The sequence below is a fragment of the Sphaeramia orbicularis genome, chromosome 1, assembly GCF_902148855.1.
Source record: "Sphaeramia orbicularis chromosome 1, fSphaOr1.1, whole genome shotgun sequence".
NCBI classification, from domain to species: Eukaryota; Metazoa; Chordata; class Actinopteri; order Kurtiformes; family Apogonidae; genus Sphaeramia; species Sphaeramia orbicularis.
In genome coordinates, this window is record NC_043957.1 from 2221632 (window position 1) to 2242541 (window position 20910).

Genomic DNA, 20910 nt, shown 5'->3' on the forward strand with positions numbered 1-20910 from the left:
TGCCCTGACCATCCCATCGTCTGCCCCTTGTCTGAATCTTGTTTGCTTGTTAATAAATCAGTTAAAAGACTTGATCCTGTGGTGCTGCGTTTGGGTTCTCCGTGTGCTTGTGTCACAAAGACTAAGAAAAGTGGGTTTAGAGAAATATGAGCCCTTTAAACTAATGTTGATGTAGAAGTATGGAGTGGATCACAGTTTGCTCTCTTTCATTACCAGCATGATTTATGCAGAAAACAGAAAAAACAAGGAAAAAAAATTTTTTTGTATGAATCTGGGTTTCATGCAGTGGTGGTTCGTCAACAGAGGGCGCTAGAACACCGTCTCACATGAAGAATACGATAGGAGTCACCTAAAATAATTTTGCAAAAACATTAATATTTAGTTAATATTTAAACAAGCTATACATGATACAGCCTGTGAGTATTGTGAATAATCTGCATTCGAGTGTTGTTTACTGAACAGTCAGATGTGTTTCCTGTTTGGGGCGCAAAAAAAAAAAAAAAAAAAAAGTATAAACGAGGCTAACGCTGTTGGGGGACAACAACAAGGGTTCTTCTCCAAAATCCACCCAGTCCTCTGTTGTATATAAATCTATCCACGATAACTGTTAAGACAGTCGATATAAACTCAGTTTGAGCTACATCGACCTGATAGTGGCTGAATAATGGTCAGAGAACCAGTTTTTTCCCACAAAACTCCACCTAGTGAATGAAAATGACCCCATATGAACTCTGGATGGGCGACAACACATGGACATTTGGAACGCGATCAATATGAACCAAATTTGATCTCAATCAGCCTATTATTGCTTGATTTATGTCCAAAAAACTGATTTTCAACTGAAGCGCCCCCATGTGGATGACTTATAAAATTTATAGAGGAGCTGAAATTGATAGGGTTCTTCCACAGGGGTCCACTATGTTGGTTATCAAGGGAGAAGAAATCCAAACAAATCTGTCCGAGTTATCGCAAAAACACCAAGGACATCTGGTGATTTGTGGTTGTTTACTGTCTGAAAAGAGAGCTAAGCTAGTCCAGTCTGAACCCTCCAGTCCACTCAGGTGGTCTGGTGCAGGTCTGCTCTGGGTTCCCAAAGTCAGAACTAAACCTGGAGAATCAGCGTTCAGTTTCTATGCTCTGTAGATCTGGAACAAACTACCAGAAAATATCAGGTCTGAGGTCTGAGAGTTTGAGTTCTGTTCAGTTCTGGTTCCAGACTCACCTGTTCACTGGGTTCTGGTTCTGGTTCCAGACTCACCTGTTCACTGGGTTCTGGTTCTGGTTCCAGACTCACCTGCTCACTGCTGCTGCTGACTAAAAGGATTTGGACTTTTACATTTTACATTCTCTTTCCAAACTCTGCACTGCAACTCTTACTTTAATATGTGTGTGTTTTTATATTTGTGGGTTTTATGTGTTGTTTTCTTACTTGCTGTTTTTTTTTTTTTAAATCACCTTTTACATGTTTCTTTTATAATGTTTTAAATGTGTTTCTTTTTCCCTGTCGTATTTCAGTGTCCTGTGTGAAGCACCTTGAATTGCCTTGTTGCTGAAATGTGTGATATAAATAAACTTGCCTTGCCTAGCCTAAGCTAATGGAGCTAAGCTAACAGAGCTATAATGTAAACTATCAGCTGATGCAGCACATGGATATTTTAAGATACAGTGTTATTTTGACCAACAAGGGCAAAAAATATATATATTATAATACATACGTGTTGGAACAGTTAGCATCTGATACTGGCCCCATTTTCTTAAAAAAGCAGACTAGTGGTTTTACCTGGGCCTGATCTGGGGTCAGTGTTCATTTGAGTCTAGGATCACACTTTGGCTCTGGACACTGTAGTCGTGATGTGTAATTAGACTCCACTGTTTCTGGTATGTTCTAGTGCACTTTCTGACCTGTGAAATGTGAGTGCTGGAGGGTCGTTGCATGTGTGACTGACATTTAACATTAGCTTTAGCAGATTAGTCATGTACACCCTGTGTTTGTTTGACAACTCTGACTCTGACTCAACATAAAACCAAAGGCTTAGGTGGACTCCATCAGAGGGGCTTGTCAGGTGGTCGGGGGAGGGGTGGGGGCGGCACTTTCAGCACTTACTGTAACTCACCAGAACTGATAATAAGCAGTTGAGTCTCGAAATGGAGCCTGATTTGGATTTATTTCTGACACACAGAGGTCAGTCTGCCTTGTATTTTGTCTGATCACATCATGTTTATAAGTCCAGTCATGAACCTCACGCTGTTTTTAGATCGAGTATCTGTCTTATTCAACAAACATGCACTGATCTGCCATAACATTATGACTTCAGACAGAAGACGTAGTAATGAGGGGTGGTGAGTGGGTGGTGTACACAAGGCAGCACGCCAACATTTAATCCTTAATGTTAATGTGTTGAAAGCAGTAAAATGGCCAAAGGCAAAGATCTGAGAGTCTTGTCAAATGCCAGCTTGTGAGAACAGGTCATCAGTAGGTGTACCACAGGGTGAGCATAGTCTCTTCAGAATTCAACATATTTGTTACAAAAGCAAATGAATATGGGGGCTTCTACGAAACTGGGTTCATTTTGGTATCTGGCACTTTTCCAGCTGTTTAGACCCAATAATAAAAGACAAATGTAGACATGTTTCCCCCCAGGATGGACCTAATGATGACCTCAGATAAATGCAAAAAAAAAAAAAAATCCTCTTGTTCTGAACCATCCCATAATTAATGAATTTTTAATCATATTGGGTCCAAAAATAGGACCAAAATTGGGACAGATAAATCTGCCTAGGTGTCAGTGCATTAGATGTGTAAACGTGTGTAAATGCTCTTCTACAGACTCTAAATACAGACACTGTGTTCAATGTGCCGATCCTAGCGGTTTTTCTAATCCACACATGTGGGTTTTTCATCAGTCTCAGTCTCATTCCAGGTTTCTTGCGTAACCCATCGTGTCCACTTGTGTTACATGCAGAACCTGCCCATTTAAATGCCAATAAATTGCAAATGATTTTGCAACAGCGGTCATTTTTGTGAAACACTCTGCCTTGTATAATTAGTTTGATTCCCAAAATGTACCTGAGAGAATAAAAAGATATTCCAACAAATAGTAGCGTGTTATTTTCGTGTCCTTTTTACTGTGTTACATGCAGATTTTTGTATTAAAAAATATCTCAGTAAAAATTTATTTTTTAAAATGGACCCAAAGTCCTTTCACACTTGCTTGATAACATTAGTCTACATCTGGTTTGAATTTTTGCCCCCATGTTTAGTTTCATAGAAGCACCCCCATACAAATCTGCGTAAATTATTACAAAACGAAGTTTTTTTCCTCATTCAATGCACCTCTATATGGGACTATTAGTTTTATGAAGCACATCAAGACAGTGCTGGATTTGTTTCCATGTTGGCTGGAGCATAGCCTCACAGCCTCGTAGCCTTATGCCCATATTGTGACAGAGCCAACGTTCCTAAAAACCTGTTTGCACTGTTGAAAATAGATATTTGACTAATATTCCTGTTTATATGCAACTGTGCACCAAGGTTCTAATAGTTTTGGATGTTTCATTATAGTTTATATTTTAGTTTTATTTAGTTTTGACTTTTTTTTTTTTCTCTAATTCAGTTTGTTTTAATTAGTTTTTAGAGCAGGTTTGCTAGTTTTCATTATTTTCTAAATGCTTAGTTTTAGTTTAGTTGTAGTTCAGTTGTAGTTCAGTTGTAGTTCAGTTGTAGTTCAGTTGTAGTTTAGTTGTAGTTCAGTTGTAGTTCAGTTGTAGTTCAGTTGTAGTTTAGTTGTAGTTCAGTTGTAGTTCAGTTGTAGTTTAGTTGTAGTTCAGTTGTAGTTCAGTGGTCTCTTTTCTCTTCTTCTCTGTGCTCCTATTCAAATCAATCCCAGACAGGACTCTGCTGCTTCAGTCTCCATGTTTCCAGGTAGAGTGTGGACCAGAAGACGACTGGAAACCACAAGTGAACACAAGTGACGGACCCTTAAATATCATATGGTGCCGGCAGAGAAAATTGCTAGAGGGAAATAAATTGATTTCGTATCAATCCGACACTGACAAAGACGAAAATGAAGTGAATTTTATCCATAATTTTTATCCGTTTTAGTTAGTTTTGTAAACACACAATACAGTTTCAGTTAGTTATCAATTTTTTCTTATAATTAGTTTTAATTTATTTCAGTTAACGAAAATGTTTTTACAATTCTAGTTTTCATCATTTCGTTAGTTTTCATTAACGATAATAACCTTGCTGTGCACATCCCCATTAAAACAGGTTCTTTTCTAATTATAACAGATGCTCCATTATAGTCATTTCTATTCCATTCAGTTTATCCACAAATAATATAAAGGACACCAGAGAGTAAAATATAGTCCAATCTATGTAACATGTATGTAGGAAATGTAAAGATTTTCCCAAAAACTAAACCTAAAACCTAGTCCCAACCTAAACTTCCAGCCTTACACGACTAAAAGGTCTGTGAGTTAAATAAGTCAGATACAGCAGAACATATAACAAATGTAAATGATGTTCAACAGGAAGTGGAAATAACATTTTACAAAACGCCCTCACCCACTTCAGATCCATGACATTCTACATATTGTACCATCACCTGCCTGCTGCCTGAAGTATAAACAGACACAGATGATGACATTTTCATTGTGTTTTCAATCTCATTCCACACCTGAGGGCCTCTATAATCCATTTGTTACCCTTTACAAGATGTTTTTTTTTTTCAGAGTCCTAAATGTGTGTGAGGGAAAGTTAATTGGAATAAGTTCATACAACATAATAAGAGCACTGTGGAATATTTTCAGGCTCAGGAGGAGCTTTTACATTGGATCATGACAAAGCATGCATATTTATTCTGTAAAATCTGCTCTTTCTACTAATAACCAGGAAGTGTTGCCCCAAATGGGATTAAAGTAATTTATACAAGGGTCAAATGAAGTCAAATACAAAGAATAAAGAGATTTAAACCCAACTCCACCAACAACAGAAGACTGATACGAGATCATCTTACAAATATTCAAAATGGAAAAATGGACTTACTCTATCAGAATCCAGAGGGATACATTTTATCATATGGGACGAGAATCTGCTCTTAACCCTCCGGTATCTGGGTGTGCCTTTTACGCACACTTTGCACTTTGTGTTAAAAAACTTCATATTATTTTTCACAATTTAAAGAAGGTTAGAATTCAAAAGTTGTTCATTTTTGTATGATCTTTAAAATTCTGTCCACCAACTCAAATGTGCACATTGTAAACAAAAGACAATGACCAGACTAGCATCTGTCTGCCAAGTGTGCCTAAAACGCACTATTTCTAACATTTGATCTGTATGATTAGGACTGAGCTGGATTTACTAAAATAAAATCAAATTAGAGCAGAAAAATAAATATATATCAATATATAATATTTAATAGTTTGATTTATAGGTGTGCATTTTACGCACACTTGGTGACAGATGCTAGTATTTTTGAACATTTGACCTAGCGCCAAAAATAATAATAATGCAAATTAACCAATGTTGGAGTTAATCATTGACATATGCCAGGATGAAAAAATCAAATAATATGTGATCCACTTTTTATGTAGTATATAAAAAAAAAAAAAAAAAAAAAAAAAAAAAAAATATATATATATATATATATATATATATATATATATATATATTTTGGTTTGTTTGTTTGTTTGTTTGTTTGTTTTTTGCATCCAAAAAAAAATGTTTTGTTTACATTACAAACACGGCATTTAAAGGGTTAAAAAATGTGACAACTGTTGAATATTTGGTATTTTTATTTACGGCTCAAGTTGATGAAATAGAAAAAAGTGTAAAAGAATTAAAAAAACTGTATGAAAAATGTTTTGACATTGTTCCACAAGTGTGCCAAAAGGCACACTTGGTGCTTAGTAAGGGCCTTGGAGGACAGGATACCAGAGGGATAATTGCCTGCCTGGGTAAATAAAGGTTAAATAAAAAACTAATGGATCATGTTTGTCTCCTCTAGCCACCCAGAATTTGTATCACTCCTCTAAAAATGTCCTCTTTTTTTTAATAATATTCCTGTATTTATTCTTTGTTTTACGTTTTTCTGCGTAAACGTGTGTATGTTTAAAGAACCTAGAGGTACTGGAACGCTATGATTGTCAGAAAAAAAGTCAGAAAAAGTCAGAAATACTGAAAGTATAAGCACCCAGTTCATATGTTCACTTTTTTTTTTTAAACAATTTTTCATACACTTTTGTATGTATAAAATAAGAAATATGAAAAGGGTTCTAATAGATAACATCTGTATGAGTTTTCAATTAAAAAAAAGAAGTATAAAGAGATTGAAGTGGACAAACCACAGCTTTCCATTACTCTTTGTTTTGAAATGGTCGGTGTTTTGCATAGTTTTACTTTATTTGCACATACTCTAAACCCTGTTGGCGTCTTTAATATCCTTCATAAACATCCATAAATTACTCTGCAACTAATCAACTCTTATTCATTTTTAAATGTTGCAATATGTACAGTAGTCCATTATACTGCTGTGTAATACAGTGAACTTATTTAGACATTTTATATCCTATTTGTTACTTTGATGCCCTGTTGAATGAAAGAAAAAAATCACATAGTATGTCAATATGAACCCTTTTGAAATGCCTTCCAGTCCATTCAGTGAAATGAGAACATCGTTATATGACATTAAGAAATAAGAAAAGGGTCCAGATTCAACTGATTTGAGAGAAAATCATAAAGAGTAAATGATTTAACAACAGGTCATGATGCTGATAAAGTCACTATTGTCACTTTATTTCCGCCTGTAAACTGTCGCTGTTGCTCCTACATGCACCACCACCTTTAACTGTTGAAGTAATTGTGCAATATTGTACATACGTAGATGTTTATTTTATTATATTTTAGCATGTTTTATGCTAATTTTAGTCTATTCTATTTACCTTTTGTACACTTTATTTAATATTTTTTTCTCTTTTTTCATGCTACAAACACAGAGACCTGGGTAACTACGGTCGCAGAAAAAATTATTAGACCGTCAAAAGTCATGGAATGTCTAAAAGCACTGTTTTTGTTAGTACAATGCCATAGATACTGATGGAAGAACTGAAGGGATTCTGGTTTTTATCAAGAAAACATGTTAAATGGATAGATATCAGCTCTGAAATTAAACTACTATGAGCTAGTTTTGTTGTTTTCCTTATATTTGTCCAAACAAATGGACCTGTAGTTGGACCAGGCATTAAAATGAACAAGAAATTGAAGAAAACAAGGGGTGGGCGAAGAATTATTTTCATATCTGTATATAATAATAAATAAATAAATAAAAATATGAATATCCATGAACCCAAGTCTATTTAAAAATAGTGCATTTATATTTTGATAAATATTGAATAAATATTGCGTTGTTATTGCAGAACAGAAGATTACTGCATGACTCGTTGCACATAATTTCACAGCTGCAAATAATTCTTAGTGTTTCTTGGATATTTACTTCAAATTTAACAGAATGCAGTGAAAAATAAAGAAAATAATAAATGAGAAAACTTGGTAAATGGATAGATATCAGCTCTGAAATTAAACTGTTATGAGTGATATTTGCTGTATTTGTACCTTTAGTTGGACCAGGCATTAAAATGAACAAGAAATTGAAGAAAATAAGAGTGGTCTAATACTTTTTTCTGTGTATTTCCTTCTATCATATCTATTGATTGAATGACAACAAAGCTGAGTCTGAGTCACAGAAAACAGACACACATATGTACATACATGCCATCCTTGCGTGTCACCGTGTATCCGTGTTCAGGATAGTGAACGAACGTCACGTTGACTCCAATTAGCGGCGTTCCATCAGCTGTTAACACCTGACCTCGGATTATTGACACCAAGCTGCAGAGTGAGAAAGAGTGAGAGGTTACCTTTAATGAAAGCTGACAACATTTCTATTAAAAATCATCAGGAGTAAATGGAGCCGTAAAGAGCAGGGAACACCCCCTGGTTCCTCTGACCTGCGGACCTGTTGAGTAGAACTAATGTGGGTGAATCTTGTGGGCCGGCCCCGGTGCACTTAAAACACTCCGCATTTACATAGCGTTACGGGCTTTCTTATCGCCGTGGTTACTCTTTGTGAGGAGAATTACAGAGTGCACTGAAGCATCACTTGAAATAACAACACAGTGGGTATCTGCCGAGCTGAGGGAGCACTGGAATGGGACACTGATGTTACTACAGACCTCAAAGCAACACGGCGCATCCTGATCACTCATTTACATATTTCATTTCCATATTTGTACACCGCAGCCACATTCAAGTGAAGTCAAGGAGGAAATCACTTGTAGTAGTGGGGATCAGGTGGAGCAGCGCATCTTCAAATCTCTCTTTTTGTTCTAGAGGAGAGGAAAAGCCTCCCAGAAGAGTATTCAAAGGATCCGGGACCCTCGAGCACCAAACTAATGAAAACTGAGACTAATGAAACTGTATCAGTCACAGCTGATTGTATGTTTTACAGCTTATGTAGTGAAATGAACCAAACCTGCACTGGAATTCTTCCTGTAGACCAGTGTTTCTCAGAAAGTGGGGTGGGCCCCCCGGGGGGGTGCGAAGGCTTGCCAGGGGGGCATGGGATCATTCCTAGGTGTTTATTTTTTCTTCAGGTTGGAACATGTAGCAGGTGGAACTAATGTTTTAGCGTTGGAGCACCCTGGACTCATTTTAGGGACGTACAACAAATAAATCTACTGCCATGGTGATCTGTGACTGGACTGGACAAAGAGTTTAGGTTTGGAGAGTGGACAAGGACTGGAAAAGAAAAGTGCAATGTTTCTGTTTTTGCACAGTTTGTACCGTTTGCACTTTGATGTTGTCAGATGTGCAACGTAAACAGGCTCATTGCATCCACTGATATTGTTCAAATGTTCATCTTTGTTACCAAAATGTGTTTGTTGTTCTAAAAAAAGTACCTTATTGTCATAGTTGTAAAATAATTACACATTTCCTATTTTTATTTTGAAAAATAATGTCTCAGGGAGCAGTCTGGTTGAGTTCATTTGTATTGTTCAATCAAAAAGCTACGTTATTTTTCATTTGCACAACAAATTATTCAAGGAAAAGCAAAAACTATTCTTACAATATTGATGTTTCTTTCAATAAAAGTAATAACTGCACCACAGGTACAATGTTGTCGGGGTTGAGGGGGGACTGGAGATTTTTCGTGCTCCAAAGGGGGGCCCCACAGAAAAAGACTGAGAACCACTGCTGTAGACCGACATTACACTGAAGCCTCACTCAGGCAAGTGACTATTTTTGGTCATTTTTACACATGTTATATAATAGTTTTGGATTTTTCATTCTAGTTTAGTTTTATTTAGTTTTGACTTTTTTTTTCTCTAATTCAGTTTGTCTGAATTTGTTTTTAGAGCAGGTTTGCTAGGTTTTTTTTTTTATTATTCTACATAAAAAATGTTGAAAAATTTCACAAAAGTAATACATTCTTCTTATGTTCTCTGATGACACATTAAGGTAGAAGTTTTGAATGTCAGATTATTTCTCTGAGTGCCCTATAATGTTATATATTACCTAGATAATGTGCATTACTTGGATTAAACTACTTTTTCCACCCTTTCCTCAAATGCCGTCATTTCTTCTGGCCTGTTTAGTTTTTTGTGTCCGTGTTTATGCTTATTATGCAGCAGACAAACACCATCTCATTGCACAGAAAATACACTGCATTAATTCTGCAGCCGTGCCTTTGTGCAGACATTTCCAGTCATAAACACCTGTCATTTTTACTGACTTTGGCCTCTTCTCTGTTGCTGCATTCTGTTTTTATCTGCTTCAATTTTTCTTGTGCATCAAAGCAAAATACAGCTGTATAATTCTGACTTTTTTTTCCCCCCACCCCAGATAAATGTGTTTAACTTGTCGTTTTGTTTCCAGCCGTCTCTCTCTGCTTGTTTTGGTCCTGTTTGACTTCTTTGATGTTCTTTGATACTGCTGACTGACTGCAGACTGTACATCATTCTCAGACATATGTACAACTGTGTGCAACTGGATGAGGGTTTTTCTGGAATACGTCATGTGTGCATAATATTTGGACTTTTCTAGCGTGCATATTTGCTTTTGTGTGTATCCAACTCCTTCAGTCAGTACTTCATAGTTGTGATCATCAAATTAAAACATCATATCATTAGTCTCATAGCATAACTGCCAAAGTCATATGCTGTATGGACAAAAGTATGTGGACACGTTGAATTCAGGTGTTTCTTTTCTAACAAGGGTGTGGAACGCAAAACAATAACAACAAATGTCAGAATATAGTTTTATATTGAGATAAATATCATTGCATTGGTTAGTTTGGTTTAAATTATTATCTTTGCTTCCAAACTGCCGCAGAGATAATTTTTATTTAATTTCTCTCAACATTGATTTTGTTTTTTTTAATCATAACTATGATTTTAAATGTTCTGACTCTAAATTTCTAAAATATCTTTCATGCTCTGACTGTAAATAATACTTTTCTACCACAACTAACCAACTACTTTCTTCACATCTCACTGAGGAATAGAAATCTCTCATTAAACTTTAAGGAAATATTGATGTTTATAAACTATATGGACATAAATATTGGGACACATCATGTCTACAACTGTAAGATGTCCTGTTCGTGATGATTTGAGATAAAAACATCAATATTAATAATCAATAAGATGTTTATCACAATCAAAAACTATATTATGTGTCTTTTGTGACGTGTCTTTTCATGCTTAAAAAAAGGCCTTTTAGGAAACACACAAACACACATTCATGCAGCCGTTCAAAGTGTGTTTCCCAGTCTTAGAAAACATTTTTATCATGGGGCTGTGGCCTCTGCTCTTATGAAACATTGAAGCGAACATAAAAATGTGACAAAAGCAGGCAAACGGCTGAGCAGAATTCCTGTCATGTTTCTTCCCTGTCAGCAGCTTTGCCTTTGACTCTTCATATTTGGTAGACGGCCACCCTCTCTTTCTCTCTTATCATATTTAATGAATGTAATGTCGGAGGCAGAAATGGTTCTTGGCAAGGAAAAAAGGCAGACCTTAAGCCCTTGAGTTGTGATCTCTGTCTCACTTCCACTTTTTCTGCTAAATTCATCCAGACACATGACAGAGTCAGCCTACGAGGGCTAACGCTACAGTAAATACAGGGAGGGTACGCTACTGTATGACCCGCAGCCAGCAAGAATTATGACTCAAACAATCGAGAAACAAGAGACGACACCAATGACAAAGCACAGAGACGCAAGCATGAGTGTATTAGGTTGAAAAATAACAGGAATCTGTCCTCTTACCGCAGCCTGTACAGCCTACAGCCGTACTGTAGGAGAGGGAGGTCACAGAAGGGCCCCCACAGTACGTACTAATACCCTACTGCAGTAGTCATGTCACATATTTGTTACTGCATTTCCACAGGATTGTGTCTGTGTTGACAGATCACAGAGTTATTATCTAAGGAATATTATACAAGGAGAGGGATTGGACCAGCGCTGTCAAACTCATTTTAGTTCAGTTCCATATTCAGCCCAATTTGATCTGCAGTGGGCCAGACCAGTAAAATAATGACTTAATAACCTATAAATAATGACAAATCCAAGTTTTTCTCTTTGTTTGAGTACAAAAAAAAAATTAAAATCATGAAAATATTTACATTTTACAAAAAAGATGTGAATAACCTGAAAAAACAGAAATTTCATTTGAAAAATTAGTGCAATTTTAACACTATTCTGCCTGGACTTCTTCTACATGTACATTTACACACAGTGTTCCGTAAACATTTGGGAACAGGCAGAATATTGTTCAAATGTTGAAGTCTGGAACTAAAATTTGAACAATTTCTCCAATATTCCATCTGTTATTATTATGAACACAACTGCAGATCCCAGTGGATCCATAAATGCACCAAACATTTAGGAACAGACAGAATATTGTTCAAACTGCACATTTCGGGTTGTTCATCTTTCTTTTTATTTATGTATTTATTTGCATTTTATTGTGAACAAATATTTTTGAAAATGTAAATATTTTCACAGTGTAATGTTATTTTTTTTCCCACTTAAATTTTTTCAACATAATTTTTCACAAATACATTTTGTGGTTTCCATTATTTATGGTTTATTGTGGAAAACTGTAAGAACTGTAAGAAACTGTTCACCGTAATGCAAGAGATTCAGGTGAGTAATGACAGACAGACGAACAGATTCACGATACTGAGGATATGACTGAGGATGCACAGATTTGATGAAAAACTGGTCACGAAAGTCTCCCACACCTTTAAGAAAAGTTAAATACAGACAAAAAAAAATTCTAGAGCTGCCACACAAGTAACACTGGGTCTTTATAGGTTGATGAACTACCTCGGTTCAAACTGCTTATCTAGTATCTCCAGCATCAGCTTCCACATATAATCCCACCCCCTCTGTTAATAGTTGAGTCTTCATCATTCTTCTAACGACATCTGTGCATCACTGCTGCTCCACTGCTGATTCTGTTCAGACATTCATAAATAAACTCACCTTCTGTTGAACGGACTCTCTCCAGTGATGACATGAGTGGATTCAGGACCGACCAGGAAGTGGATACGCTGGTAGAAAGACCTGGCCGCCTGAGAGGAACACAAACAACAGATGTGGAGATTAGCGGAAGTGGAGATGATAAAAGTTGAATTCCTTTCTGAGTGAGCGGCCTTACCTGCTGAGGAGCCAATGACGACGGAGACTGGCTGAGCACCTCCACCGGGTCAGGTGAGCCTTTGCAGTACTGTTGGTTCTGACAGGACGGCTGCAAACAACAGTCTGGGTCCATACAGTCAGCCAGGCCATCTGGAACATACACACAGTTTACAGCTGAGTATTTTTAGAAAGCCGATATGGGAGAACTGAGACATGAAAAAGACGGGATAAAGAGGGACGGATGAGGGGACGGAGACACAACGGAGGGCTTAAGGAGTGATGAGGGATGAAGGAGGGATTAGGAATAATTATAGATGCAGAGATGCAGCAGGGACAGAGGAATTCAGCCCTAATGAGGATGAAGAGAGGAAGAAGACATGGTGACGGAGGGACGAAACAAAGGACAATGATGGGACATGGTCACTTTACTGAGGCGAAAAATCTGAAAAAAATTAGAAAAAATATATATATTTAAAGGTCTAAACATACAGCAATTATATAGCTCTAAATTTATATAGATCTACAGGGTGGGGAAGCAAAATGTACAATATTTTGAGGCAGGGATTGAAAGACAGTGTATGACCAGTTAGTTTATTGAAAGTCATGAGAATTTATTTGCCACAAGAAAATGTCCATCATAGAAAATGTTTTTATTCTATGTGTCCTCCTTCTTTCTCAATAACTGCCTTCACACGCTTCCTGAAACTTGTGCAAGTGTTCCTCAAATATTGGGGTGACAACTTCTCCCATTCTTCTTTAATAGTATCTTCCAGACTTTCTGGTAATAGTTTTGCTCATAGTCATTCTCTTCTTTCCATTCTAAACAGTCTTTATGGACACTCCAACTATTTTGGAAATCTCCTTTGGTGTGACGAGTGCATTCAGCAAATCACACACTCTTTGACGTTTGCTTTCCTGATTACTCATATGGGCAAAAGTTTGTGAAAAGGTATGGATAATAGTGTTAGGTATGATTATGACATCAGTATATGTTTGGGTTCAAAACAACTGACGTAGTGTCTGCTGAGAAAAAACAACTAAATGTTCATTGTACATTTTGCTTCCCCACCCTGTATATATATATATATATATATATATATATATATATATATATATATATATATATATACTATATATATATATATATAGCTCTGAATACATATGTACAGTCGCAGAAAAGATTTCTTAGACCACTCTTGTTTTCTTCAATTTTTTGTTCATTCTAATGCCTGGTCCAACTAAAGGTCCATTTGTTTGGACAAATATAATGAAAACAACAAAAATGTCTCATAGTAGTTTAATTTCAGAGCTGATATCTATCCATTTAACATGTTTTCTGAATAAAAACCAAAATCACTTCAGTTCTTACGTCAATATCTATGGCACTGTACTGACAAAAATAAATAAATAAATAAATAAATATCAAATATACATATTAAAACACTATAAAGACACTTTAAGAACACTACAACATAGCTAAGCAATCTACTTAATAAGGTGCAATTACTATAATCTAACATGCAATAATCTGTTAACATTTCAGTCCTTTATCCTCTTTTAAGTTGATTTATTTATTGTTACTATTATCTGCACTTTCCTCTGTTTTCTATTTATTTTATCATGTGTGCATTTTTTACATGTTGATTTCATTTCTCTATCGATCCTGTGGGTCATAATTTCATTCATCACACCAATGTTGAGTGACAGTAAAGACTCTTGAATCTTGAATTAGAACAGTAATTTGTAACACATGTACTACACCAGGGTTTCTGCAGGTATCAGCAAATCTAATTTAATGCTTTTTAACGGCCATTTTAATGCCACTTTAAACTAATGTAATGCCCATGTCCAACTGCAGACACAGTTTTATACATACATTTACCGTCGACAGGCTGTAACCTGGTTCTGAACAGCTCCTCCTCCTTTAATCACTTCTGCTGAAACGTGCATTTTCCCATTTTTCCCACATTTGCTAATATTCCCTCCACTCCTTCATCACAGCACGTTGCATTCTAAGCATCCGATGTTGTGACTTCATGTATCAGCCATAAACAACAGCCAATTAAAGGATTCCACCTGTCAATCATCACACTATACTTCCAATCAAAATTATTAAATGTTTATAAAATCAAAATAAATCGTGAATAACACTGCGTTTTTCCATCAAGTGTATTTAATTTTTTAATGCCTCTGAACATTAAATTGAATACTTTTTAACCCTTTCATGCATAGTGGTCACTCCAGTGGACAGCTATTCTACAGCTGTTCTCTTATCGTATATTCAAGGATTTTATTATTTTAGTTCCATATCAGCCGACACAGTGGACGCTTAAGCATCATCCCACACACTGTAATTCAGACCATTACTGTAACTTTGCTGTTCTTGGTAAAGCTGATCTGCACTAACATGTTTGAGTGTAAATCAAGTGGTTGTTATTGTTGTTCGACTGTCATTAACATTTTGTTTTTTTTTTGCATATAATCTCCATTAAGTGAGTAATAACTAGTATTAGAGTTTGTTAAAATGTGACAAAACATCAGATTAACAATATTTTAAAAATGATTTCATAGTTTTCACACAGTGTATCAGTAAATACATGTTTCATTGCTTCAAAAATTAAACACATGGTGTCCAGCAGAGTGGACATTTTTGCAACTCCATTAAAAATAGGTTAATAAAAAACAATTTCAATCGCATTATTTATTTTTTTTTCATGCCTAAAGAGGAATAAAAACACTCAGGAAAAAAAAAAAAATCTCAGTTCGGGTTCTCATAATTCATGCATGAAAGTGTTAATAGTTTTCACACAGTATATCACTTTCTGATATGGGTTTTAAATACATGTTTATTTGCTTCAAAAATTAAACGCATGGTGTCCAGTTGAGTGGAAATTTTGTAACTCCATGAAAAATAGGTTCATTAAAAAAATAAAAAAATAAATAAAAATTAAAAAAAATAAATTGCATTGTTTTTTTCATGCCTACAGAGGAATAAAAACACTCAAGAAAAAATATTGACTAAGGTTCTCATAATTCATGCATGAAAGGGTTAATGCCATTTAAGGCCTTAATTTTCACTAAATCTATTTAATGACTTTTAATGCTTTTTAATGACCTGCAGAAAGCCTGTACACAATACATTATCAACATGATAATTAACCCTTTCATGCATGAATTATGAAAACTTTAGTCAAATTTTTCTTCTCGAGTGTTTTTATTCCTCCTTTGGCATGAAAAAAAGAACACACTCGAGTTTTTTTTTTTTTTTTCATTGAGTTACAAAAATGTCCACACATTTAATTTTCAAGGAACATGTGTTTAAATGTGTTTAAATCCCAATGTCAGAAAGTGATATAAAAATAATGAAATAAAAACATTTTTAATGCTGATAATCTGATGTTTTCTCATATTTTAACATATTCTAATGCTAGTTTTTACTCATTTCATGGAGATAATATGCAGAAAAAAAAAAAGTCTAACAATTAACAACTGATTTACACATGGTAGTGCAGATTAGGTTTATCAAGAACAGTGAAGTTATAGTAATGGTCTGAATGTCAGCGTATGAGATGATGCATGAGCGTCCACTGTGTCGGCTGATATGGAAATGAAACAACAAAATCCATAAATATACACGAGAACAGCTGGAGAAGAACTGACCACTGGAGTGACCACTGTGCATGAAAGGGTTAAATAAATACACAAATAAGTGTGTAAAAATATGGTTGTGTTATTAAAATTAAGAAGTTATAATGTGGAATTAAACGTCTGACGTCCACAGGTACATTTGGGTGGAATCAGAAGAAGAATGAATGAATGGAGGAAGGGAGCGGTGGATGAATAAATTAAAACTAAAGAATGACAGAATGAGTAAACACGAGAGAGTGAACAGATGCTTGTGATGACCAGTCACTTATGGCTTTCTCTGCTGAAAAAAAAAAGAAAAGAAGAACAGGAGAATGAAAGGAAAGAGAGAGAGAGACAGAGGGGGATGTGGTAGAATTAGCGAGTGAGCTGTATGTTTATTAAACGCTGCCAAGAAGAATAAAGGACGGAGGGAAGGAGGGAGGATGGAGGATGGAAGAGTGAAGAGGAAACAGAGAGAAGCAGGGATGAAATAGTGGAAAAAAGAGAGATTAGGGAAGGAGGGAGCAGAGCAGAGACAGATGGAGGGATAGGAGGATCCACGTAGGTATGTGAGGTAATCAAGTCTGCGCTGCCATTTGTCTGTTAGTTTCCAAAAGCCACTGGTACATCTGGTGAACAGGCACCGGGGACTGACATTAAACACACAAACACACACCCACTGACTGACTGACTGACTGACTGACTGCTTATTCTGCTCTTCTTGATCATATTTTCTCTCGCTTTTCCATTTGTACACTGCTTTCATCCAAATCTGCCCTGGGTGAACTTAGTCCAAATGCTCCTGATTATTTTCAGCTCCGTAACTTCGGCCTTTCCCACAGAAACTATCAGAGCAGCAGTTCAGCTGTGTTTGCCTTTTACTGCCTTTATTAACCAGGGTTCCAATAGTTCTGGAGTTTTCCTTCTAGTTTAGTTTTATTTAGTTTGGACTTTTTTTTTTCTCTAATTCTGTTACTTTTAATTCGTTTTTACAGCAGGTTTGATAGTTTTTATTAGTTTTCCTTATTTTCTAAATGCTTAGTTGTAGTTTAGTTGTAGTTTAGTTGTAGTTCAGTGGTCTCTTTTCTCTTCTTCTCTGTGGTCGTATTCAAATCAATCCCAGACAGGACTCTGCTGCTTTAGTCTCCATGTTTCCAGGTAGAGTGGGGACCAGAAGACGACTGGAAACCACAAGTGAACACAAGTGACGGACCCTTAAATATCATATGGTGCCGGCAGAGAAAATTGCTAGAGTGAAATAAATTTATTTCATATCAATCTGACATCGACAAAGACGAAAATGAAGTGAATTTTATCCATAATTTTTATCCGTTTTAGTTAGTTTTGTAAACACACAATACAGTTTCAGTTAGTTATTGTTTTTTCTTTTAATTATAGTTTTTATTTATTTCAGTTAACGAAAATGTTTTTACAATTCTAGTGTTTGGTCATTTCGTTAGTTTTCGTTAATGATAATAACCTTGTTGTACACTGCTTTCATCCAAATCTGTCCTGGGTGAACTTAGTCCAAATGCTCCTGATTATTTTCAGCTCCATAACTTCTGCCTTTCCCACAGAAACTATCAGAGCAGCAGTTCAGCTGTGTTTGCCTTTTACTGCCTTTATTAACCTCTTCTGTGTTGCAACTTCTGATTTTTTTCTGCCTCCACTGAAATCATTATGCCACAATTACTTCCTTTTCAAAAACATTTTTTTGTATTTTTTTTTAACCCATAAAGACCCAAACATCCACCTGTAACTTAAACCATCTACTGATCTAAATTATCTAATACTTGTTGATCCATTAATCCTATCAATACAGTTCTTCATCTTTTCATGGTCATCAGATATGACCCATTTGGATGTTCAGAGGCTCCGTAGTTACCGTGGAAACACCGTCATCTTCTACAACACTGATTCCCCAGTCAAACCCAGGGAGTTGGATCAATGACAGTGGATGGACACACTGGGGTTATGTTCAGTTTAATGAGAGATTTAGCTGAAAAAGGCACATTTTCTTCAGTTTTCTCTGTTTTTGATCAAAATAACATTTGAATTTACTCTGAGCTTTTATGAGCATTTACATGATTAGTGAATTAATTGTAAGAAAATACTTGATTTCCACTTAAAAATACAAAATACAGAGGATAATATTATAATAAATGGTTAAATAAACAAAACAAAACAAAAAAATCATTTGGGGACTGCCATAAAAGCAGCATTCGGTCTTTATGAATTATGGAATGTCCTTTGCAATAGACAATGTGACTAAGTAAATGTACTAACTGAATCATTTTAAATCACTTATCTTTTGTACTGTTTTGCTAAGAGGAATGAGGAAAATGTTTACGTCACAGAAAAAAAGAAATCAATTACAACCTAAAAGTTAGTCTGCAATAGTTGTAGTTATTTTGCAAAGCGCTATAGCATTTATCAAATGTAGAAAGAAAACATCTAAAACTCATCACTGAAGTTGGACTGAGCTTTTCTTTGCTTTGGCATTTTGCTGTTTTCATGCCACATTTCTTCAGTCACATCACCAATGATGCTCAAAGAAGCATGATAATATTTTTTTTTCTTGTTGTTTTTGACGCGCAAATAAATAAATACTAAAGACTAAATGTTTGGGTCTTTATGGGTTAAAAATACCATTTAGAAAAACAGATGTTGTGTTTCATTAGATGAACCCCAAACAGTCAGAAATCATGGAAAAGCCCATGATGTCTTTTACACAACACGGTTGGTTTTACCTTTATAGAATGTGTAGCTTTTAAGGTAAATCTGTGATACTCTTGTCACTTATAAAGGATTAAAATGCACTGTTGGGTCTAATGAGGTGAAACCCACCGAGGAAGGGGGTTCTGGTTGAACACGAAACACACTAACAAGCAAACAGATACAAACTGGAACTCAATAAATCTATTAAATTTGAGTAAAACCAGGATTTGTTAGTTGCAGAGGAAGTGTAGATGTGACGAACAGGAGCAGATGTTTTGTCCTTTACCACAGACAGAAACAAAAACAGCAGATAAAAGACAGACAACTCAAGAAATTCTCTGTAGAAGATTGATCAAGGTGACAGAAAACTGACAGAAGAGGAATTTCATTTGCAAAAAAAAAAAAAGAATTCTCTCTTTATGCGCTGTGGCCCATTTACTAGTCAAGGCCCAGTATGTGTTGTGCCTTTCACTCCTGACATTAGCATTGACTTGTGCTGTTCTTCGTTGCTGTGGTAAATACAGTAGCGTTGACTGACGCACATCAACACAAAGCAACGCTAGCATCCACACTTGGACAAAATGAAGACTTTTTTTTATCTGTTTGGGTTGCTTCATGTTAAAATAAGAGCGTGTGGAATTTATTATTATTATTTTTTGCATAATAGAACATGTTTTCATTAAAGTATAGTCACCATAAAATAAACATTCTATTTTTTGCGACGTTAAAAGCAGTTCTTGCAGATTCTGGTGGCGCTACACAAAGACGGGCATGGACTGGAAATTCTCAACATAAGTCAGTTTGAAAATCTGCATAAAATAAGTATGAAAGGAAGGAGTAAAAGTGAAAACATCTGCAACAATACTGCAGGAAACTGTCTGACATACAAACAGTTAACATCAGTTCATGGTAATAATGCTATAAATGCATTACCTTTATTTTACTAGTCATAAAATATAAGATTTGTTGTCAATCACCTACACTGTTGTTACAATTGTACTTTTCTACCAAACAGAAAATATGGAGGGTGATGTTATAATAAATGGTCATAAATCATTTAAGAAAGATTAACTATGAGAAAAAAAATCATTTGAGACCTGCCTATGGAAGGAAATCTGTCCCATCAGATTTGGAATCATAAAAGCCACTGAATTTTTTTGCACTGAAATTAAGTATCTGAATTTTTTCAGCGTCACATGACCAAACTAACATAACTTGATTGGCTGGCAGTTTGACTTGAGATAGAATCATTGCTTATCCTTGGTGTCCCGGACGTGTCATCTCAGTTTTTTGCATCAGAATTTTTTTGCATCTCATTTTTTTTATTCAAAATTTATGAACATAGTAAAATTGAGAGACAAAAAATTCAGATACTTAATTTCAGTGCAAAAAAAATTCAGATACTTAATTTCAGTTGAAAAAAATTTCAGATACTTAATTTCAGGGTAAAAAAAAATTCAGATATTTAATTTCAGTGCAAAAAAAAATTCAGATACTTAATATTTGTGCAAAAAAAATTTCAGATACTTAATTTCAGTGCAAAAAAAATCAGATACTTAATTTCAGTTGAAAAAAAAAATTCAGATGCTTAATTTCAGTGCAAAAAAATTCAGATACTTAATTTCAGTGCAAAAAAAAAATTCAGATGCTAAATTTCAGTTGAAAAAAAAATTTCAGATACTTAAAAAAATACAGATACTTAATTTTAGTGCAAAAAAATTCAGTGCTAAAAATTCAATGGCTTTTATAATTCCAAATCTGATGAGACAGATTGACTTCCATACCTGCCACAAAACTAGCACTGGGTCTTTACAGGTTAATAAAACTAAAAAACCATTCCTGGACTAAGGATGTTTTCTAT

The 20910-nt window shown here is 35.4% G+C and overlaps 1 protein-coding gene across 1 annotated transcript in view; it reads right to left on the reverse strand.

Annotated features, from left to right (window-relative positions):
• tenm3 (teneurin transmembrane protein 3) overlaps positions 1–20910 on the reverse strand; it is a 776142-nt gene that overhangs the window by 198826 nt on the left and 556406 nt on the right. The window contains exons 22-24 of the mRNA XM_030128911.1: positions 12724–12854; positions 12549–12637; positions 7769–7888 (exon numbers count right to left, since the gene is read on the reverse strand). Coding sequence (XP_029984771.1) covers positions 7769–7888; positions 12549–12637; positions 12724–12854 — 340 coding nt within the window. The remainder of the gene's footprint in view (positions 1–7768; positions 7889–12548; positions 12638–12723; positions 12855–20910) is intronic.